At 48.3% G+C, this 22,624-nt stretch overlaps 1 protein-coding gene across 1 annotated transcript in view; it reads right to left on the bottom strand.

Annotated features, from left to right (window-relative positions):
* The window catches only part of OXSR1 (oxidative stress responsive 1), a gene marked incomplete at its 5' end in the record, with an annotated part of 101,202 nt that extends 79,718 nt beyond the window's left edge, over positions 1-21,484 (bottom strand). Inside the window, 2 exons of the mRNA XM_015422779.1 lie at positions 8,564-8,672; positions 21,372-21,484. Of these exons, the coding sequence (XP_015278265.1) occupies positions 8,564-8,672; positions 21,372-21,484 (222 nt within the window). The remainder of the gene's footprint in view (positions 1-8,563; positions 8,673-21,371) is intronic.
* Between the last annotated feature and the right edge of the window lie 1,140 nt (positions 21,485-22,624).

Here is a 22,624-nt window from a genome sequence, read left to right as displayed (position 1 = left end):
GGTGGTGGCAGCTACAAGCATGGACGGCTTCAAGAGGGAACTGGATAAACATATGGAGCTATTAGCCACAAGGTACAGATAGGAGCTGTGGTGGCTCAAGTGGTTAAGACGCTGAACTGCAGGCTGTGGAAGGTCAGTAGTTCAGCAGTTCGAGACCCGGGTGCTGCATGACGGAGTGAGCTCCCGTCTCTAGTTCCAGCTCCTGCCAACCTAGCAGTTCGAAAGCAAGAAATTGCAAGTAGATAAATAGGTACCACTTCGGTGGGAAGGTAACAGCGTTCCATGCGCCTTGGTGTTTAGTCATGCCGGCCACATGACCACGGAAACGTCTTCGGACAGCGTTGGCTCTTCGGCTTTGAAATGGAGATAAGCACTGCAACCCTAGAGTCAGACTCGACTGGCTTTCGAGCAAGGGAACCTTTACCTTTACTATAGATAGGGACTCTGGGGCAAGTGATGCTCTGTATTCTTGGTGCTTGGGGGGGGGGAATCAATAGTGGGAGGGCTTCTAGTGTCCTGGCCCCACTGCTGGACCTCCTGATGGCACCTGGTATCTTTGGCCACGGTGTGACAAAAAGTGTTGGACTCGATGGGCCATTGGCCTGATCCAACATTGGCTTCTCTTATGTTCTTATGCTGCCGAATGCTCGAGCTGTGGGACACCGCCAGGAGGTGCCTTGAATAGGGTTGCCACCTCCAGTTTAGGAAATACCTGGAGATTATGGGGGTGTAGCTTGAGGAGGGCAGGCTTTGGGGAGGGGAGGGACTTCACCTGGGTATAATGCCATAGAGTCCATCTTCCAAAGTAGCCATTTTCTCTAGGTGAACTGATCGCTGTCGTCTGGAAATCACTTGTAAGTCCAGGAGATCTCCAGGCCACACCTGGAGGCTGCTAACCCTGGTATTGAACCATGAGGAAAGTCAAGGTATAAATGTCTGAATGAATAAACAGTAGCAGGAGGTTGAGAAAGGGGGAGAGTAGCAACCGAGAGGAACTTCTGTGTGTTCTCAACGGCACCGGAGATGCTGAAGTCTTTACCCTCGTTTCTCCTGACCAAGGGGAAGGACGAGAGCTTCCATCTCCTACACGCCTGTCAGAAGCTCCCCTCAGCTCTCCCGACTCCTCAGAGTTCACCTGCCCAACTGGGTTTCCCCCCCCAGGCTATTAAATCTTCTGCAACCCACAAGGATCTCTAAAGCACTGAAGGTAAAAGGTAAAAGTTCCCTTGCTCGAAAGCCAGTCGAATCCGACTCTAGGGTTGCGGTGCTCATCTCCGTTTCCAAGCCGAAGAGCCAGCGCTGTCCGAAGACGTTTCCGTGGTCATGTGGCCGGCATGACTAAATACCAAGGCGCACGGAATGCTGTTCCCTTCCTACCGAAGTGGTCCTTATTTAGCTACTTGCAATTTCTTGCTTTCGAACTGCTAGGTTGGCAGGAGCTGGGACTAGAGACGGGAGCTCACTCCGTCATGCGGCACACTCAGGTCTCGAACTGCTGAACTACCGACCTTCCACAGCCTGCAGTTCAGCGTCTTAACCACTTGAGCCACCGCAGCTCCCCAAAGCACTGAAAGGGGCTCACAAATTCTGGGTGCAGTACCAAAACCCACCGCTGGGCAGCACAATTCCTGAGCCATGTGGATGATGCGGAATAAAGTTACGCGCAGCAGGTCGTTCCAGCCAAGTCATTTTGGCATTTTGCAGCGCAGAGTATGTGGAGCCCTTTAATGCGGCGTTAACCAACAGCCCAACCCAGCACAAACCTGCTCTACAGCAATTTTGACTCATGAACAAGAGCCCTTCTGAACAGCTGGTATCTATCTTATGTCGGGAAGCCTGCTGTCCAATGGGCCACTAACTCGCTGGATCTTTCACTTTTCCTGGCTCTGTGAATGGCTGACCTTCATGCTCTGTGGGACGCTGATTCTGGGGAAAAAACCCTTGGTTACAAAGACAACTGCGCCAAGTGTCACTGGGCACCATTTATGGGAGATAAACCTTAACTAGCCCACCAGCCCTGCCTTGGGGAACAAGAACCAGGGCCCAATTTAAATCCGACTCGAGTCAGGCAAACAAACAAAAAGGTTTCCTGAATGACTGCACGGGCTCATGGTCTTGTTTAAACTATGCTGCCGGCTGTCCAAAACAGTGACATAAGGAGCATCAAGGAGAATAAGTCTATCAATGGCTACTAGCCATAGGGGATGAAGAGAACCTGCACGTTCAGAAGCACTAAGCCTCTGAATGCCAGAGCCAGGAGGCAACATCAGGGGAAGGCCTCAGCCTCTGTGCCCTGTTGTTGGCCTTCCAGAGGAACTGGTTGGCCACTGTGTGAGACAGGATGCTGAACTAGATGGACCACTAGTCTGATCCAGCAGGGCTCTTCTTACCTTCTTATCAGGGGAAGGCCTCGGCCTCTGTGCCCTGTGCTTGGCCCTCCAGAGGAACTGTCTGACTGCTATGTGAGACAGGATGCTGAACTAGATGGACCACTAGTCTGATCCAGCAGGGCTCTTCTTACCTTCTTATCAGGGGAAGGCCTCGGCCTCTGTGCCCTGTGCTTGGCCCTCCAGAGGAACTGTCTGACTGCTATGTGAGACAGGATGCTGAACTAGATGGACCACTAGTCTGATCCAGCAGGGCTCTTCTTACCTTCTTATCAGGGGAAGGCCTCGGCCTCTGTGCCCTGTGCTTGGCCCTCCAGAGGAACTGTCTGACTGCTATGTGAGACAGGATGCTGAACTAGATGGACCACTAGTCTGATCCAGCAGGGCTCTTCTTATGTTCTTGTGTTAAGTGGCTTTTTCACAGGCTTCAGAGAAGTTTACAAGAGAAACTGAGTTCATGCAAAGTCACATGGGGGAGAGAGATTTTTGCTCTCCAAAACATGTCTTTTGAGTCAGGAGGGAGGGTGCATGATTTGGAAACATCTGGGGAAGCCACAGTGGTTTACACATAGAAAGAAAAACAGGATTCACATCTCTGCTTAAAATATGGAAACAAAGAGCTTAAAGGAATCCAAGGGGTTATCTAGTCCACCACGTGCACAATGCAGGAAATTCACAACTACAACTACCCCCCCCCCCCGGTTACCCCTGCTCCATGTCCAGAGAAGCAGAAGAGACTGGATTTAAGCCCCGCCCTTCACTACCCGAAGGAGTCTCAGAGCGGCTTACAATCCCTTTCCTTCTCCTCCCCACAACAGACACCCTGTGAGGTAGGTGGGCTGAGAGACCTCTCTGGAGAACTGCCCTTGAGAGAACAGTTCTGAGAGAACTTGTGACTGACCCAAGGTCACACCAGCAGCATCACTTGGAGGTGTGGGGAATCAAACCCGGTTCTCCCAGATTAGAGTCTGCGCTCCTAACCACTACACCGAACTGGCTCTCTGACCTTATTGAGTGGGAGACTCAATAAGCCTGCAAGAGATTTAAAACCAACCAGCTCATCAGAAGAACCCTTTTAGAAGGAGAAATAGGTTTTTATTGCAAAGAAAAAGAGGTAGATCTTCAAAGCGAACTGCTATACACATTGTGATGTACGTCTAGTAGCAAATCCAGCTCTTCCCTGGTATTTTTAGCATCCACTTTAAGTTCAAGATGCTTAAAGAGAAACAGAAGCACTGGCAAGAGTGCTGTTTCAACACGACGGTAGCACAGGCACCCCACCCCCAAATATTCTAAAAGCCGACGAGAGATAATGGAGTTTAAAAAGCCACCTTCCAGCAGCAGCAAATGCCATCTGAATCACCAGCATTTACAAAGAGATAAATGTTTATGCCTCCAGCACCCACAGAAATGACTTAAAAGGCATATTTATGCTGCCTCGCGCATCAATAAAATTGCTAGTTAGGTTCCAATTCCAGACATATATGTAGGAAAAACACAGTTTGAAAGCCACTGGTTCCGGGGGGGGGGGGGGGGGAGAGAGAACACACATTCACAGACCATTCAACAGGAACGGAGAAAGCCGTGCGCAGAATTTAAAATGGGACGAGACCTCAATCCCAAAAAAAGACCATTCGGAACAGACGTACAAGTGTTCTCTGGCTGTACCACCTCTCCCTCTCCCAAAAGACTAGAACTCGAGACCACCACTGAAGCCGATGGGCAGTAGGTTCAGGACGGACAAAAAGGAAATACTACTTTACACAGAGAGTGATTAAAATGTGGAATTTGCTGCCAGAGGATGTTGTGACGGCCACAGGAATAAGCAGCTTTGAAAGAGGGTTAAGACAGATTCATGGAGGTTAAGTCTATCAATGGTTACTAGCCATGGTGACTGAGGAGAACCTCCATATTCAGAGGCAGTCAACGTCTGCATCCCAGAGCTAGGAGGCAACATCAGGGGAAGGCCTCAGCCTCTCTGCCTTGTTGTTGGCCGTCCAGAGGAACTGGCTGGCCACTGTGTGAGACGGGATGCTGGACTAGATGGACTATTGGTCTGAAGCAGCGGGGCTCTTCTTATGTTCCTAACGCTCAAGAAAAGGAAGTCACATACCTAGACCTCCCTGTAGAGAAGAACTGAAATTTAGAGAAGGTTATCAGAGAGTCTTCTAGGAGATGGAGTGAAACTTTTTTCCCACCATAGAGAACAATGGAGGGGGTGGGGCCAACCTGTTTAGGGGCCCATAGAATTGGACTCCCTGGTCCAATGTTCTTGACACTCGGTGGGTATCTTGGGGAGAGGCTCCGGCAGATACCCTGCGAGTTTGGAGCCGCTACGTCAAACCCCCTCCCCTCCAGCCCCCAGAATATACCCTATGTTTTCGCCATTGACTTCAATGGCCCATAGGATATAATGGGGCCAAAATTGACATGTTGGGAGTCTTTCTGCAGCTGAAATTGATTCTGCCCGATTCCTCCGAATCCAAATAGGACCGAATTTTTTATTTATTTTTCTGCATACCCCTAGTCCTAAATCTGAGGAGCTGCGGTGGCTCAAGTGGCTAAGACGCGCAGGGTTTCCTCCATGGAAAGATCAAGAGATGTCAGATAAACTTTGCTACCATGCAGCTTCTTTGCCGTGGCTGATAGCAGCCCTGCAAAACGCACCTCGCACAGATTTCTCCTGGGGGACACAACACAAGAGGATGCAAAAGGACCAAATGCTTGGTGGGTGAGCTGTCTGAGCTGACTGCACCCCTCCAGAATGCACCTCAACATTTTCTGGCCTCCTCTGCACACAGATCAATATGCAAAGGGCTCGCGGAAGTTAAGGAGCTGGGGGGTGGGGGGTGGAATCACTGACTTAAACTGAACAGCTGTAAATTTACCAACAGAGCAATCATCGGAGAACTCTGAAAAGAAGACGGTAACATATACGAAGAGTTACTGCCTCGAAACCTCTCCCTTCCCCGCTTTTAACCCCTCCCTCTTTAAATGTCAGGTTAAAAAAAAATTAACAAGATCATTAAGGGTGGAGGAAAAGGTCAATAAAAATTTGATTTATGACACAAATGCAGGGAGAGCCTTGTGTGAGTCAGTGCTGTGACTCCCTCCAGGAGACGGGCAATTACGGTCTGGAAAAGACTAGATGATTCAGATATGGAAGTCCCCCAGGCTGGATGCCAAGAAGAAGAGATTGGATTTATACCCCGCCCTTCACTACCCGAAGGAATCTCAGAGCGGTTTACAAGCTCCTTTCCCTTCCCCTCCCCACAACAGGCACCCTGTGAGGGAGGTGGGGCTGAGAGAGCTCTCCCGAGAACTGATCCTAAGAGAACAGCTCCGAGAGAACTTGTGACTGACCCAAGGTTACACCAGCGGCTGCATGTGGAAGAGTGGGGAATCGAACCCGGTTGAGAGCCAGTTTGGTGTAGTGGTTAAGTGCGCGGACGCTAATCTGGGAGGACCGGGTTTGATTCCCCACTCCTCCACTTGCACCTGGCCGGATGACCTAGGGCAAGCAGTAGTTCGGGCACAGCTGTTCTTGAAAAAGAGCAGGTTCTGTCAGAGATCTCTCAGCCCCGCCTGGCTCACAGGATTGTCTGTTGTGGGGAGGGGAAGGGGAAGGCGTTTGTAAGCCACTCTGAGGCTCGTTTCGGTAGTGAAGGACGGGGTATATATTCAATCTCTTTTCTTCTTCTTCTGCCCGATTACAGCCTGTGCTCCTAACCACTACACCAAACTGGCCCTTTAATGATTGGGTTAAGAACATAAGAACATAAGAGATGCCAATTTTGGATCAGGCCAAAGGCCCATCCAGTCCAACACTCTGTGTCACACAGTGGCCAGAAATACCAGTGCCATCAGGAGGTCCACCAGTGGGGCCAGGACATTAGAAGCCCTCCCACTGTTGACCCCCCCAAGCACCAAGAAGACAGAGCATCCCTTGCCCCAGAGTCCCTATCTATACCTTGTGGCTAATAGCCACTGATGGACCTCTGCTCCATTTGCTTATCTAATTCCCTTTTGAAGCCGTCCATGCTTGTAGCCGCCACCACTTCCTGTGGCAGTGAATTTGATCACCAATGGAGGCACAGTCTTCATCAGTTAATACTCTGCCTTTCAGCCAAGTAAATTCAAATGCGGCACCCGAGAAGCGGCTACCAGAAGAGGTGTCCCTAACTTCCCGTAACACAACGCACCATGTGGGGGTGGGGATTCTTCAGAGATAAAGGCAAGGAAAGCACCGCTAACTTCCACACAACTCGCCCGCCCCTTATTGCAGGGGTCCCTAGCCTTTTCGAGCCCATGGGCACCTTTGAAAACGGACACTGTGCAGCAGGCATAGCAACAAAATGGCGGCCACAAAATGGCTGCTGCCGCTTACCTTCGGCCACAGAGTGAAGATCTTTGTGCTACGGCGGCGGCGGCTACCGAAGCAATGTTTTTAAAAAATATGCATAGCCAATCAAATCTCCAGTGGCCGGTCAGAAACCTTGCTGAGTAAAAGCCCCATCTGGTCCTATCCACTTCCTAAGAACTCTTGGTGTGCATCAGGAAAGGCCTCAGTGGGCGCCGTGTTGAGGACCCCTGATTTACCGCTTGTTGTCCCCATTCTACCCTCTCTGCTGCTTCCTTTTATACTTTTCTGAGTATACAAACGCAAAGGCACTTGGATACAGTCATCAAGAGATAAACACTGTGGTGGGCGGATTCGTTTTATTTCATATTGCCAGCGTCTGCGAACTGTCGCACGCAGCTCAGAGAGGAAACAAAAGACCATTCCTTTTAAATGCACGTGGATCTCAGACATCTCTTGCAGATTAGCTTTTAGCCATAAAAAACCACACTCAGATCTGACTGGGAAAGGATTCCCCACCCTTTGTCTCCTGTTGTTGTTCAGTCGCACAGTTGAGTCCGACCCTTTGCGACTCCAAGGACCACATCACGCCAGGCCCTCCTGTCCTCTGTTGTCCTCCGGAGTGTGCTCAACTTCATGTTCTGCTACATTACCTTTATCATGTCTTCTACATAAAGAGAGCCAGTGTGGTGCATGGACTCTAATCTGGGAGAGCCAGGTTTGATTCCCCACTCCACTCTGTCAGCAAGCTGCCAATTTTCTTTTCTGTTGGTTTTCCCATGTATGCGCTTGCTTACTTTCGTTTTCATATGTAGACCTGTTGATGCGCTTAATTGCTTAGCTGCTGGAACGTCTATATCTCTCAAGGCCACAGGTGGTTGCTGCTGGATAGTTGCTTGGGTGATCTCACGAAGAACCGTGGGAAGGAGATATGTTATGCCACCTAGAACCATTTGCTCCCAGGCCCGATGGCGCGCGGGAAGTCCTGCAATTGGGCCTCAGCTGTTTGAATGTACTATAAGCTGTCATGCTCGCTACTCCCCCCTCATTCCTAACAGTGATCCTGTACATGCACCTATAGCTTCAAATAAAGTAAAACCTTTCTGCAAGAGTGTACTTCATCGATGCTGTGGGGGAGCCTGACACACTCACAGCTGCTGGATGACCTTGGGCAAGCCATAGTTCTGTCAGAGCTGTTCTTGAAAAGAGCAGTTTGTGTCAGAGCTCTCTCAGCCCCACCCACCTCACAGGGTGTCTGTTGTGGGGAGGAGGAGGGGAAGGAGAGTGTAAGCTGCTCTGAGACTCCAAGTGAAGGGCGGGATATAAAAAAAAAAAACATTACCTTTATGTGTGTCCCCCGCCCCAACCATTCCCAAGACCCTACATAAAGGGATGTATTGTGGAACAGAGGCTGCAGAGAGGGGGAAAAATAATGGACAAAATACACTTGCATATCACCAAAAGCGCCCCACCAGCACTTAAATCATAGGTTACTGCAGAAAGAAAAGGACTCTAGGACACTTTTAATAGCCACCACCAGTGTTCCCTCTAAGCTGAGTTAGTGTGAGCTAGCTCACAGTTTGTTAGCCTCCGGCTCAGACATTTTTGTCTCAGCTCAGGAAGGAGGGCTCCAGAGCAAACGGATTTATGCATTAACCAAATCGCTCGCTCACAACTCTAATGCTCGTAGCTCACAAAGCAGAATTCTTGCTCACAAGACTCCACAGCTTAGAGGGAGCATTGCCCACCCCCCATTCCTTTTGATGGGGGCATGCCAGAACTTGGGATAACTCCCAATGAACTGCAATAAACTTACCTCCACTAAGGAGCTTCATCACTAACCAAAGTTCGTCTTTCACTACAAACGACGTATAGTAAGATACGATGTTCGGATGATGGCACTGACTCATAGCTTGGATTTCTTTCTAGAGAAAGAGAGAGAACAGAAGAAGTGAGACAAAACATTGAACTGCACTGTGATTATTACAGTGTTAATAAGAGCGGCACACAGTAACACTGACTCACATCGGCAGACTGGTTCCCCCGAAAGTACAATTGAGGATCAGGTCGTGAAAACCGAATTGCAGGGGCACCAGTCCAACGTTCCGTCTAAGCTGTGGAGCCTTGTGAGCAAAAATCCTACTTCGTGAGCTACTGGCATTAAAGTTGTGAATGAGCGATTTGGCTGCTGTACAAATTAGTCTGCTCTGGAGCCGTCCTTCCTGAGCTAAGATGAAGATGTGTGAGCCGGAGGCTAAAAAAGCTCTGAGCTAGCTCACACTAACTCAGCTTAGAGGGAACACTGGGCACCACACTCACCTGGTACTGCCCTTGCTAGGCCATGCCACTTCAGCACCGATGCTCCACCATGTCAGTTACACTCATCTGAGCAGGGGCCTTCTACAGGCACCAAACTGTAATGGTGGGGCCACAACAGAGAAGGCACTGCTCGTACACCTAGGCCATGCCACTTCAGCACCGATGCTCCACCAAGTCAGCTACACTCATCTGAGCAGGGGGCCTTCTACAGGTACCAAACTGTAACGGTGGGGCCACAACGGAGAAGGCACTGCTCGTACATGTGGCCTTCTCCACTGGGGCCCCCACCTTGCGGAACGGCCTGCCTCAGGAGATCAGGAAGGCTCCCGCTCTCCTGGCTTTCCACGAACTATACAAAGCTGAATTATCCACGAGGGCTTTTCTATGCAGGCAACAAAGTGGCACTGTACAAAATTATTCACAAAGTTACTTGGATGAATTATTAGGGACTGTGGTCTACGCTACTGTGTACAGTTTGCTGTAAACAGAATCCCCACTGTGTAATTTTGCATCTTTTTTATATAATAATGTTTTTTATTTTTAACATTTCTGACATTTTTAACAATTAACAACTAATCTTTGTGATTACAGTAACATCCTGCAAACATTCACTGAGCTCGTACAGAGTTATAACATGTTTCCTGAATTACAATACATTACTCGGTACAGAACAGAGTCTATCTTGACAGTATATATGCAATACGGTAGACAAATCTTAGACTTAAATGAAAAATTTTGGAATCATTCTGAACTATTGAAGTGGTGAGACAAAAAACATTTTATCAACATACACTGACTGTTACTGTAGAACAGCATACCATTTGAAAGATTTGAGTAGAAATCTTAAAGCTAGAGGATAGGAAAGAAGTAGATAAGTGTGAGATTTTATAGAACTAGGCTTCCGTTAATATTATATCCATTTGTGGTACTGAGACCATTCAGTGGAGATGAATTGTTTTTGAGACAGGTGATCAAGCACTGGGAACCATTTTTCTGGTTTCATGTGAACAATTTGCTTTAGTTCTGGTTTTTCTTTTTTAAATTTCTGGTTGGTTCTACAACCCAAATCCTACCGCGCTTATTGAATATCCCATCCTGTTGACTGCACTGACTCGATCTATGTAATCCACCTTGAGCTCCTGTTAGAAACATGGACTGTGAATACATTTAAAAATACGGAGAAAGTTCTCCGAACATAGAAAACTGGCCTCTTCAAAGAAAGCACGCCTCTCTCCTCTCTTAGAATACTAGCTTCTCTATCTGCGGGATTCTTAAAAATGTATATTTACTTCATTTCTGTACACGGAGGGAAAACCAGAGAACGGGTATACAAGGATGAAAGTGACTTCGCGCTGCTACGAAAGACATCTTGGAGGAGGAAGAAGAAGAAGAGATTGGACTTATACCCCGCCCTTCACTACCCAAGGGAGTCTCAGAGCGGCTTACAAACTCCTTTCCCTCCCCCTTCCCACAACAGACACCCGGTGAGGGAGGTGGGGCTCAGAGAGCTCTTGACAGAAACTCCTCTTTTTCAAGAACAGCTCTTATCAGAGCTATGGCTTGCCCAAGGTTATCCAGCAGGTGCAAGTGGAGGAGTGGGGACTCAAACCCGGTTCTCCCAGATTAGAAGAGGAGAAGAAGAAGAGATTGCATTTATACCCCGCCCTTCACTACCCAAGGGAGTCTCAGAGCGGCTTACAAACTCCTTTCCCTTCCTCTCCCCACAACAGACACCCCATGAGGTGGGTGGGGCTGAGAGAGCTCTTGACAGAGACTGCTCTTTTTCAAGAAACAGCTGTGCCAGAACTATGGCTTGCCCAAGGTCATCCAGCAGGTGCAAGTGGAGGAGCAATACCTTGAATCAAACACACTTCTCCCAGATTAGAAGAGAAGAAGAAGAAGAGATTGGATTTATACCCCGCCCTTCACTTGGAGTCTCAGAGCAGCTGACAAACTCCTTTCCCTTCCCCTCCCCACAACAGACACCCTGTGAGTTAGGTGGGGCTGAGAGAGCTCTTGACAGAAACTGCTCTTTTTCAAGGACAGCTCTTGTCAGAACTAGGGCTTGCCCAAGGCCAGCCAGCCAGGTGCAAGTGGAGGAGTGGGGGAATCAAACCCGGTGAGAAGTGCCTTCTCACAGCTCTTGATTAACTTTATGAGGGAAACAAAGCAAGGCCCCGCTCGCTCGAATAAGCCTTGAAGCTTTTAGAATGCTGCTGTGATTTTGGCAGCGTTTGAAGTCACCATAGCTCCTCCGCATGTTGACTACTGAGGGAAGGGATGCCAGCCTCCAGGGGGGACCTGGGGATCCCCCGGAACTACAGCTCATCCCCAGACTACAGAGATCGGTTCCCCTGGAGGAAATGGATGCTTTGGAGGGTGGGGGCTCCATGACATTATACCCCGCCCCACTGAGGTCCCTTTCTTCTCCAGGCTCCATCCCCAAATCTCCTAGAGTTTCCCAACTCGGATTTGGCAAAAAAAACAACACACCCATCCATCCCCTACAGGTGGCCAGGCGGGACCTGGCGACCCTAACTGCGGGGCTTTCATAGACTACTTCATACTGAGATTTTACTGTTCTTTATATTCATTCCTGAGAGCTGCTTTGAACGTAGACAATGGGGGATATAAAATAAACTGGCATAATGATCTCTGATTTCCAGAAGTCAGGCTGGGTTGACCAACGAGGGGGGGGGGAAGATGGGGGAAGAGAATGCGGGCCTTGGCTAGGACCGTGATGTCCTTATGCAAAAAAAAAGAAGAAGAAATGTACCTATTAGGAAACACTTTGCCAATTCGTTCAAGGTCGACTTGGGGAGAAGAAAAAGCTCTCTTTAGAATGGGAGTGCTGAGGATATGGATTATTGATGAGGACGGCCCAGTCTTCCATTATTCCTCTAGTGCCACGATGGAGTTTCAAGGGCTAAAGTAAAGCCCCGCAGGAGCATGGGAGCGTTCAGGTTCTGAGGCCTCCGTGAAGAGAGACTCCATCAGTACGGCGCAAAGCTCAGAGTGTCAAAACGAGACAGTGGGTTCGGAAGCCCAGGCGGCCATTTCCTTGGGTGGCTCTGGACCAGTTATCTCCTTACACCTGACAGAGTTGGCGTGAGGGTAAAGCAGATGAGGAGATACGTGTGTTTGTGTGTATAAAGTGTCGTCAAGTTGTAGCCAACGTAGGGCAACCCTGAGTGAAGACAAAAAAAAGTGTGAGTCGGAGGCGGGGGGGAAACGATTTCCCCCCGTTTTTTTCCCGAAGCTTTTTTGTTTTTTTCCAAAAAATTGGAAAAATTGAGAAAAGAAAAGGAAAAAAAATTGATTATGGAACGTTTTATTTTAACATGATGAATAAAATATTTTAAGACAAGGTGTTCAAATATTTTCCAAATCATTTCTAAAATATATATATATGGTATCAGATTGATCTAATTTCTGTGCACTGAGGACAAGCAAGTCCTAGGTTACAAACTGAACTCTCCAATGCAAGAACAAGATGCATTTCTTCCTTTAGGAGGTGCTATTGTCACGAGAAAAGAAAAAGGTTTCAGTTTTGTTTTTGCATGTGGGCGGGTATTCTGTTTGTAATAATTGTTTGGATACACTGTATTTTTAATATGCAAGTTGTGATAATTTCATGCCAACTAAAAATGTCCATAGTCATATTTTATGTTCCTAAAGTAACAGAATGACTTTCAATCTAGAAAAGACAATAGAAATGCTAATGTAGCATTTTTTTCAATTTTTCCAAAAATTGACATTTTTTCCAGAAATTTTACATCTCTAGATCAGACCCTTAACCTGGGCCATCCTGAGGTTCTGCAGGGCCATCACTTGTCCAGCATCTCACAACCACTGTATCAGAAAAAGGTATGGCTGGAAGGGAGGCGGACCTAGCGTCCCTCTCCCAAAAGACGAGAACTCGAGGGCCTCCAACGAAACTGATGGGCAGTAGGTTCAGGACTGACAAAAGGAAATACTACTTTGCACAGAGAGGGATTAAAAGGCGAAATTTGCTGCCAGAGGATGGCCACAGGAATAAACAGGTTTAAAAGGGGATCAGATAGATTCATGAAGGATAAATCTATCAGTGACTTCTTCTAGCCATGGTGACTGAGGGGAACCTCCACATTCAGAAGCACTTAAGCCTCTGAATCCCAGAGCCAACATCAGGGGAAGGCCTCAGCCTCTGTACCCCATCGTTGGCCCTCCAGAGGAACTGGTTGGCCACTGTGTGAGACAGGATGCTGGACTAGATGGACCTTCATTGGTCTGATCCAGCAGGGCTCTTCTTAGGTTCTTATCAGGGGAAGTTCTCAGCCTCTATGACCTGCTGTTGGCCCTCCAGAGGCATGTGTGAGACAGGATGCTGGACTAGGTGTACTGGTATGATCCAGCAGAACTCTTTTGATGTCCTGATCAGGGGAAGGCCTCATCCTCTATGCCCTGTTGTTGGCCGTCCAGAGGAACTGGTTGGCCCCTGTTTTTGACAGGATGCTGGACTAGGTGGACTACCGGTCTGATCCAGCAGGGTTCTTCCTACATTCTTAAATCATTTCAAGGCGGAAGATTCCTACCTCTCTGACCCCTAAGGTGAACCATTGGAGTATATTAGAAGTCATGAGATGGCGTTCAAATATTGTGCATTATGTCTGAGCTGCTGGCTGGGACGGGGGAGTGGAGACAGTGCACGGGTTTGCTGAAAAAGCCCAGCAAACAAAGACCAACTGCCCATCAGTTTGACTAATTGGGACCCGACGAGAGGAAGAAAAATGGCAATTCGTGGCTGTCCCATTCATTAGCTGATGAAATGCGATGCATCTGAAGGAACGGGTCAGCGGGAGATTAAGACATTTAATTAGAGGCGGGGGTTTATCTAACAACGCCATACAAAGTTTCTACTGCAGAGCTTTCTGAATGGCCCTTTGAGGCCAAAGCTGGCAAATACTCAAACGGCAATAGTTTGTGCTACGGCTTTAGCAGGAACGGAATAAACAAAGCCATGGCTGAATGTACACAGGAGGCACTAAAATATAACACGGTAATACAAGGCTCAAGTGGTTAAGACGCTGAACTGCAGGCTGTGGAAGGTCAGTAGTTCAGCAGTTCGAGACCCGAGTGTGCCGCAAGACAGGGTGAGCTCCTGTCTCTAGTTCCAGCTCCTGCCAACCTAGCAGTTCGAAAGCAAGAAATTGCAAGTAGATAAATAGGTACCACTTCGGTGGGAAGGTAACAGCGTTCCGTGCGCCTTGGGGTTTAGTCATGCCGGCCACATGACCACGGAAACGTCTTCGGACAGCGCTGACTCTTCGGCTTTGAAACGGAGATGAGCACCGCGACCCTAGAGTCGGATTCGACTGGCTTTCGAGCAAGGGAACCTTTACCATTACCTTTAATACAACGAGAAGGCCCAGACGCCTCCATTCCAGTCTTACTGGCATGGAGCAGGGGTCACTGTAGGGGTGGGGGAGGTATTTGCGAATTTTCCTGCACTGTGCAGGGGGTTGGACTAGATGACCCTGGAGGGCCCTTCCAACCCGATGATGCTACTGCTGGCTTACCCATTAGGGCTGCCGTCCTCCAGATGGTTGTCAAGTCAAGTCAAATCAAGGGCAAGAGATCACGGGACAGGCTGAACTCAGTAAGGAAAGAAAGACCGCGACATGGTAACGAAACCTTGTTAGGGGAAAATACGTCTTCTTTAATCAGTGAGTAACAAATCATTCAAGGTGTTTCCTTTGAAGTCAATTGGTCTCAGGTTTTTCTGACGTACAGCGCTCAGTAGACGGTTTCACTCAAGGTTTCAATACAAAAATATTCTTTTCTTTTTAATAATCTATTTATTAGTTTTTTATACTAAGTACATATACATATATCATACATTTTCTATATTTCGAGTCCTTTATTTTATTTTTTGTTGTTCAGTCGCACAGTCGAGTCCGACTCTTCGCGACCCCATGGACCATCTCCCGCCAGGCCCTCCTGTCTTCCGCCGTCCTCTGAAGTTGGCTCAATTTCATGTTCGTTGCATCCATGACACTGTCTAACCATCTCATCCTTTGCCGTCCCCGTCTTCTTTGACCTTCAATCTTTCCCAGCATCAGGGTCTTCTCCAGTGAGTGCTTCCTTCTCATTGGGTGGCCAAAGGATTTGAGCTTCAGTTTCATTATCTGGCCTTCCAGGGAACAGTCAGGGTCGATTTCTTTTAGGATTGACTGATTTGATCTTCTTGCAGTCCAAGGGACTCTCAAGAGTCTTCTCCAGCACCATAGTTCTTTATACATTATTTTTAATCCACAGTTTTACTTTTGACCATCTTTGTGCAACGACTTTCTCTTTAGTCCCACATACTTGTGCTTGTAACCAGTCCATTTCTACTACTTCTAACAATTTGCACGCTATTTCTCCTCGGGAGGGTACTTTATCAGTCTTCCAATATTTTGCTAATAGAATCCTTGAGATTGTACAGATATGCAATAGGAATATACTGTTCTCTACGAGTATAATTATTGTCTGATATTATATTCAATAGATACATTTCCGGGATTAAATTTACTTTTACATTCATAATGTCTTCAATTATATTTTGAACCACTTTCCAATACGTTATTGGAAGTATTGGAACTATTCTGATCTCTGTTTTGGGTGCATTCAGACGACAAGTGGTGAAAGTTTTATGTATTTCTGTATAGTTCCTAGTGTAAGGTCTGATCCGATGAAACCTTGAGTGAAACGGTCTACTGAGCGCTGTACCGTCAGAAAAACTTGAGACCAATTGACTTCAAAGGAAGCACCTTTAATGATTTGTTACTCGCTGATTAAAAGGTAAAGGTTCCCTTGCTCGAAAGCCAGTCGAGTCCGACTCTAGGGTTGTGGTGCTCATCTCCGTTTCAAAGCCGAAGAGCCAGCGCTGTCCGAAGACGTTTCCGTAGTTATGTGGCTTGCATGACTAAACACCAAGGCGCACGGAACTCTGATTAAAGACATATTTTTCCCTAACAAGATTTTGTTATCATTTCACGGTTGTTTTTCCTTACTAAATTCATCCTACAGACGGTGGCTGGAGATCTCCTGGGATTACAACTGGTCTCGAAGTGACGAAGGTCAATCCACCTGGAGACAATGGCCGCTCTGGAAGGTAGAGGCTCTATGGCATGATGATACTCCACTGAAGTCCCTCCCCAAGCTCCGCTCCCAAAATCTCCAGATACTTCCCAACCTAGCGCCGGCCACCCTACTTACCCCCCTCAAGACCCATTTCTTAAAACGTGGCCAAGACAGGGGCTTTTGACATGATGGCCACCGAGGCACAAAGTGGGAAGGTGACTGGGCCATGGCTCAATGGTAGAGCATTAGTTTGGTATGCAGACGGTCCCAGGTTCAATCCCCGACATCTCCAGTGAAAAGGACCAGCTAGTAAGCAAGGGGAAAGACCTCAACCTGAGGCGCTGACCTTGATGGACCAATGGAATCCCCACTCTGCCGTGGAAGCTCGCAGGGTGACCTTCAGCCAGTCACGTACATTCAGCCTAACCTACCTCACAGGGTTTTGGTGAGGATAAAATGGAAGAGAGGAGAATGATGTCAGCCATTTTGGGTCCCCGGTGAGGAGAAAGGTGGAGTATAAATGAAATAAATAGGGAGAAGGAACAAACTAGTACGCATTGAAAACATAACCCATCTGTAATGATTTCTTGTTTTGGTGTGTGTGTGTGTTTCTTTAAATGTTTAGTTTGACTGCAGTAATGTAAGGAGAGTGACAGAGGGAGACAAGTGTGATGTGACTGGCTAGTGACTGAGAGTGTGGAAGGAGAGATGTCTATGAGAGGATTGTGTGTGTGAAGTTTGAAGAGAAAGCATAATCTGTGTGACTATGGGAGTTTGAGTCTATTCTGTGTGAATAAGACAAAGAGTTTAGCCTGTGTGGCTATATGAGAGAGAGATTAGACTGAGTGTCTAAGCCTGTCAGAGTGGAGCCTGGCGTTTGAGAGACTGTTTGTGACGCCAAGCTTTGCCAGTTATATTTACAAGCTCCTTTCTTCAGCAACTGTTCAAAATAACCAGAAACCTATATTGTTCTTTATTAAATACACCAAACTGGCTCAGACCATTGGTCTATCAAGGTCAGTATTGTCTGCTCAGACTGGCAGCAGCTCTCCAGGTTGTTAGGCAGAGATCTTTTGAATCACCTCCTACCTGAGCCTTCCAACCAGAGATGCCGGGGATTGAACCTGGGACATTCTGCATGCAAAGCAGAGGCTCTGCCACTGAGCTATGCCCCATTATCTGAAGAAATGAGCAGTGACTCACGAACGCTCATCCCCTGCCACAAATTTTGTTGGTCTTTATGGTGCTACTAGACTCTCTTTTCTACTACTAGTATGATAAAGGTTGCTCTCTCTTATTTATTTATTAGATTTTTATCCCGCCATCCCGCCGAAGTGGCTCAGGAAGGACTGCTCCAAAGCCAACTAACTTATGCAGCAGCCAATTCGCTCACTCACAACTCTTCTTTGTATTATATTTCTGCGAAGCTGAGATTTGAATAGGTTTTAATTATATAAGCTGCTCTGAGTTCTATGGACTGGGAGAAACGCGTGGTTTTACATAAGACTTCTAAGTGGCAAAAAGAGCAACAAACCAAACGCAGTGTTACAGCTACCGGCGCCCGCCGAAACAAACCGTCACTCTCTGAGCCTAATGCCTGGAGGGCTTTTTTTTTGCAAGAAACAGATTTCATGCTCATCTGGGTGGCTGTATTTGGTCCTCTTAAAAGACCGGGAGGGAGCGGGCAAAGCAGAAGACTGCCACTCTCGGGACGAAGATTTGAATCTACGGCAATAGAATAGTACAAATGAAAAACCGTGTACCAAATAGACCAGGGCGCGCTCCGGTAATTTACAGTTTCATGCTTGCATCCCAATGAGCAAAGGTTAGGGCAGATGCTAACCGCTGTCACGACTTATTTCCATCCCATTATGCGAATGTGCAGTGGAATATGAATCATACTGCAATTTGTCTTATCTGGCCTGGAACCAAACTGTTCTGGGAGTACGCTGAACCTGTTACGGGATCTTCAGTAGGACTGAACCAGAACACTGTCAAGTCACAACCAGTGTTCCCTCTAAGCTGAGTTAGTGTGAGCCAGCTCACAGTTTTGTTAGCCTCCGGCTCACAGATTTCTGTCTTCGCTAAGGAAGGAGGGCACTAGGCAGCGTTCCCTCTAAGCTGAGTTAGTGTGAGCTAGCTCACCGTTTTTTAGCTTCCAGCTCACGCATTTTTGTCTTCGCTCAGGAAGGACGGCTCCAAAGCCAACTAACTTATGCAGCAGCCAAATCGCTCACTCACAACTTTAATGCCAGTAGCTCACGAAGTAGAATTTTTGCTCACAAGACTCCACAGCTTAGAGGGAACATTGGCACCAGGGCAAACTAATTTCTGCAGCAGCCAAATCGCTCGCTCACAACTTTAATGCCAGTACCTCACGGAGTAGAATTTTTGCTCACAAGACTCCACAGCTTAGAGGGAACATTGGCCCCAGGACAAACTAATTTCTGCAGCAGCCAAGTCGCTCACTCACAACTTTAATGCCAGTAGCTCACGAAGTAGAATTTTTGCTCACAAGACTCCACAGCTTAGAGGGAACATTGGCACCAGGGCAAACTAATTTCTGCAGCAGCCAAATCGCTTGCTCACAACTTTAATGCCGGTAGCTCACAAAGTAGAATTTCTGCTCACAAGACTCCATGGCTTAGAGGGAGCATCGGTCACAATGGAACCCAACCCGCAAAGTTGGGTCCCTGCCTCTAAAATCAAGCAAGTGGGGGAGGGGGCTGCGGCTCACAAAAGACCCTGTACTTTCCATGCGAAAGATCCCAGGTTCAATCCCCGGCATCTCCAGGTTAAAAAAGGACCGGGCAGTAGGTGATGTGAAAGACCTCGTCCTCCTGAGACCCTGGAGAGCTGCTGCCGGTCTGAACGGACAATCCTGACTTCGATGGGCCAGTGGTCTGATTCAGTATAAGTCCGCTTCATATGTGTTCATGCGAGATGACATGTTATGAGGCCAGAGACAGGCAAGGGAGATGGGGCCAACTGCCTGCCACAAAACCCCTTTCTCCCCACAAACCAAGGGAGCCATCTTGCCCTCCAACCGGGACAGCTGCAAAAGGAGCTCACCAGACTGCTTTTCAAAACACTGGTCCTCAGTCTTGAAACTCTGTTTTGCAATAACCAGTGAAGGCAATAGATTCAAGTGGGTAGCTGTGTTGGTCTAAAACAGAGGGGGGGGGCAAACTGTGGCTCACACATATTGTGCAGCTCCCAGCAGAGCAGCTGGGGAAGCGAAGGGGAGGCAGTTTGGTGTAGTGGTTGAGTGTGCGGACTCTAATCTGGGGGAACCGGGTCTGATCCCCCACTCCTCCACTTGCACCTGGCTGGATGACCTTGGGCAAGCCATAGTTCTCTCAGAGCTGTCCTTGAAAAAGAGCAGTTTCTGTCAAGAGCTCTCTCAGCCCCACCTACCTGACAGGGTGTCTGTTGTGGGGAGGGGAAGGGAAAGGAGTCTGTAAGCCGCTCTGAGACTCCTTCGGGTAGTGAAGGGTGGGATATAAATCCAATCTCTTCTTAAGTCAGTTTGGTGTAGTGGTTGAGTGCGCGGACTCTAATCTGGGAGAACCGGGTTTGATTCCCCACCCCTCCACTTGCACCTGGCTGGATGACCTTGGGCAAGCCGTAGTTCTGATAAGAGCTGTTCTTGAAAAAGAGCAGTTTCTGTCAGAGCTCTCTCAGCCCCGCCTACCTCACAGGGTGTCTGTTGTGGGGAGGGGAAGGAGTTTGTAAGCCGCTCTGAGACTCCTTCGGGTAGTGAAGGGGGCCATGGGGTAGAAACCCAATCTCTTCTTCTTCCTTCCTTCCTTCCCCCTCCTCTCCCATCTATTTGCTTTCTTTGTTTCTCTCTCTTTCTCTCTGCCTCTTTCATGCTTTCTTTCCACCTCTCTCTCTATTTCTCTCGCTCTCTCTGTCAGGTAGCCCTGTCATGGATCTGGAATGTGTGTGTGGGGGTACCTATCCTCCTTGTTCTCAGCTCTACCCTGTCCAGCCACCGTGCACTATCTCAGGCTTGACCTTATAGTCTCCAGCTGCATTTACTCGGCTGGGAACGTAATGGCTTTTTGCTAAGACTGCTTGCTTGCTTTGCCACGCGCGAACTATAACCACTGGCTTCTATTCATGGGGGGGGGTGTGTGTGTTTGATTTCACTATACGTCAGAGGCCCTTATACTGAACACTATTCCTGACACAAGCTGTATACGTGATCATTAGTACTGTATCCATCAATAAATACTTATCTTCTTATAAAGCCCTGTGTGGTGTGACCTGAGTAACGACCCTGACACTCTCTTAGACAAATAAATATCGTTAGCAAACGAACATCATCGAACAAATAAATATCATTACCACTATTTTTACCCCTTTTGTTTTTATTTTTGGCAGTCTCACTTAATGTTCAGCAAAAACCTTGTAATATTTGTTTGTGTCCTGCAGCTCTCAAACATCAAATGTTCATTCTATGTGGCTCTGATGCTGAGCAAGTTCGGCCCTGGTCTAAAACAACAGAACAAAGTTTGAGACCAGTGGCACCTTTAGGATGAACGAAGTTTTAATTCTGGGTACAGGCTTTTGTGTGCATGCACACAATGCAGGGGTCATTTCCTGCAGGAGCGCACAGGAGCAGAGCTCCGGCAGTAAAGAGCCCAAGGGGCGGGCACATGCAACAAGCCCCACCCCCTGCTCCCAGCAGCCCTCAGTCAGAGCAAGAAGCAGCCAGGTAAGTTGCAGAGCGCCCCCCCAAAGCAGTCCAGTGGCACCTTTAAGACCAAGTTTTATTCAGGTACAAGCTCTCCCTCCTCTGCGAGGACAGATCTGCATGTCCCCCCCCCCAAACAGTCCATTGGAGCCTGAGCGGTGGGTGTTGCCTTCTGACACACTTCCGGTGATGTCAGGGGGTGTGGCATATGCAAATAAGTTATGCTAATGAGTTATGCTAATGAGCTCCTGCACCTCTTTTTCTACGAAATGACCCCTGACACAATGTATATGAAGAAGAGTGCACGCCCATGAAAGCTTCTACCCGGAATAAAACTTTGTTGGTCTTAAAGGTGTCACTGGACTCAAACTTTGTTTCATTGAAGACAGAATTCTGGAAAGGGCCTGCCCAGAATCCTCTCCACCAGCGATCTAACCAGCAGGGCTGTGCCTCTACCCACGGAATGAGTCACACAAGAACACGGAGGAAATTTTTGTACCAGGAGTTCGTCCATGCTGGTCTGACATTTTTCGAGGTTGATCCGCTTGATCGCCACCTTCTCTTTCTTCGGGCTGCAATAGGCCGCCTGCACCACTGCCGTGGCCCCGCTGCCTGGAAAAAAGAAACACACGGAAGACACACACAGTCAGAAAGGCCTTCAAAGGCTGGGAAGGGTCTCGTTGGGTCACTGTTTTGCACAGCGGGTTGCTGCTTGCATTAGGCTGTTATCCTTTTAGGACAGATTCTTCAACACAAATAGACGCAAGCACAGAGTCTGTGACCAAAGCTGCCCCGCTTGCCCAAGTCAGTTTCTGTCTGCAACAGACACGTGTGTAAGGGCCTGATCCATTCCCAGCCACTGATTGTGGCTTCCATGATCAGAGGTAGTCATCCTCTGAAGCCAAGTGCCAGGAGGCAACATAGGGAGAAGGCCTCGGCCTCTTTGTCCTGTTGTTGGCCATCCAGAGGAACTGGTTGGCCACTGTGTGAGACGGGATGCTGGACTGGATGGACAACTGGTCCGATCCAGTAGGGCTCTTCTGATGCTCTTATCAGGGGAAGGCCTCGGCCTCTCTGCCCTGTTGCTGGCCATCCAGAGGAACTAGTTGGTCACTGTCTGAGACAGGATGCTGGACTGGATGGACCACTGGTCTGATCCAGCAGGGCTATTCTGATGTTCTAATGAGGAAAAGGTCTTGGCCTCTATGCCCTATTGTTAGCCCTCCAGAGGAACTTGGTGGGCACTGTGTGAGACGGGATGCTGGACTAGATGGACCACTAGTCTGATCCAACAGGGCTCTTCTTGTGTTCTTATCAAGGGAAGGTCTCAGCCTCCGTGCCCTGTTGTCGGCCGTCCTGAGGAACTGGTTGGCCATTGTGTGAGACAGGATGCTGGACTAGATGGACCCCTGGTCTGATCCAGCAGGGCTCTTCTTGTGTTCTTATGGGGGGAAGGCCTCGGCCTCTCTGCCCTGTTGTTGGCCCTCCAGAGGAACTAGCTGGCCACTGTGGGAGACAGGATGCTGGACTAGATGGACCACCGGTCTGATCCAGCAGAGTCCTTAAAAGCAAATGAGACCTGGGGAAATCGGATCAGATTATCTGCTCACCATGAAACAAACAGGCAACCTTGGGACACCTAGTCACTTTCTCTCCACCTAACCTACCTCAAAGGGCCGTTGCAGGCATGAAGCAGAGGATCCGAGAACCTTGCAGGTTACTCTAAGCTCCTTGGAGGATGGGCGGGATTGA

Source organism: Gekko japonicus, unplaced genomic scaffold (assembly GCF_001447785.1).
Source record: "Gekko japonicus isolate JY-2015 unplaced genomic scaffold, Gekko_japonicus_V1.1 scaffold3483, whole genome shotgun sequence".
In the NCBI taxonomy this organism is placed as follows: Eukaryota; Metazoa; Chordata; class Lepidosauria; order Squamata; family Gekkonidae; genus Gekko; species Gekko japonicus.
This window is presented reverse-complemented; position numbering and strand designations above follow the sequence as displayed.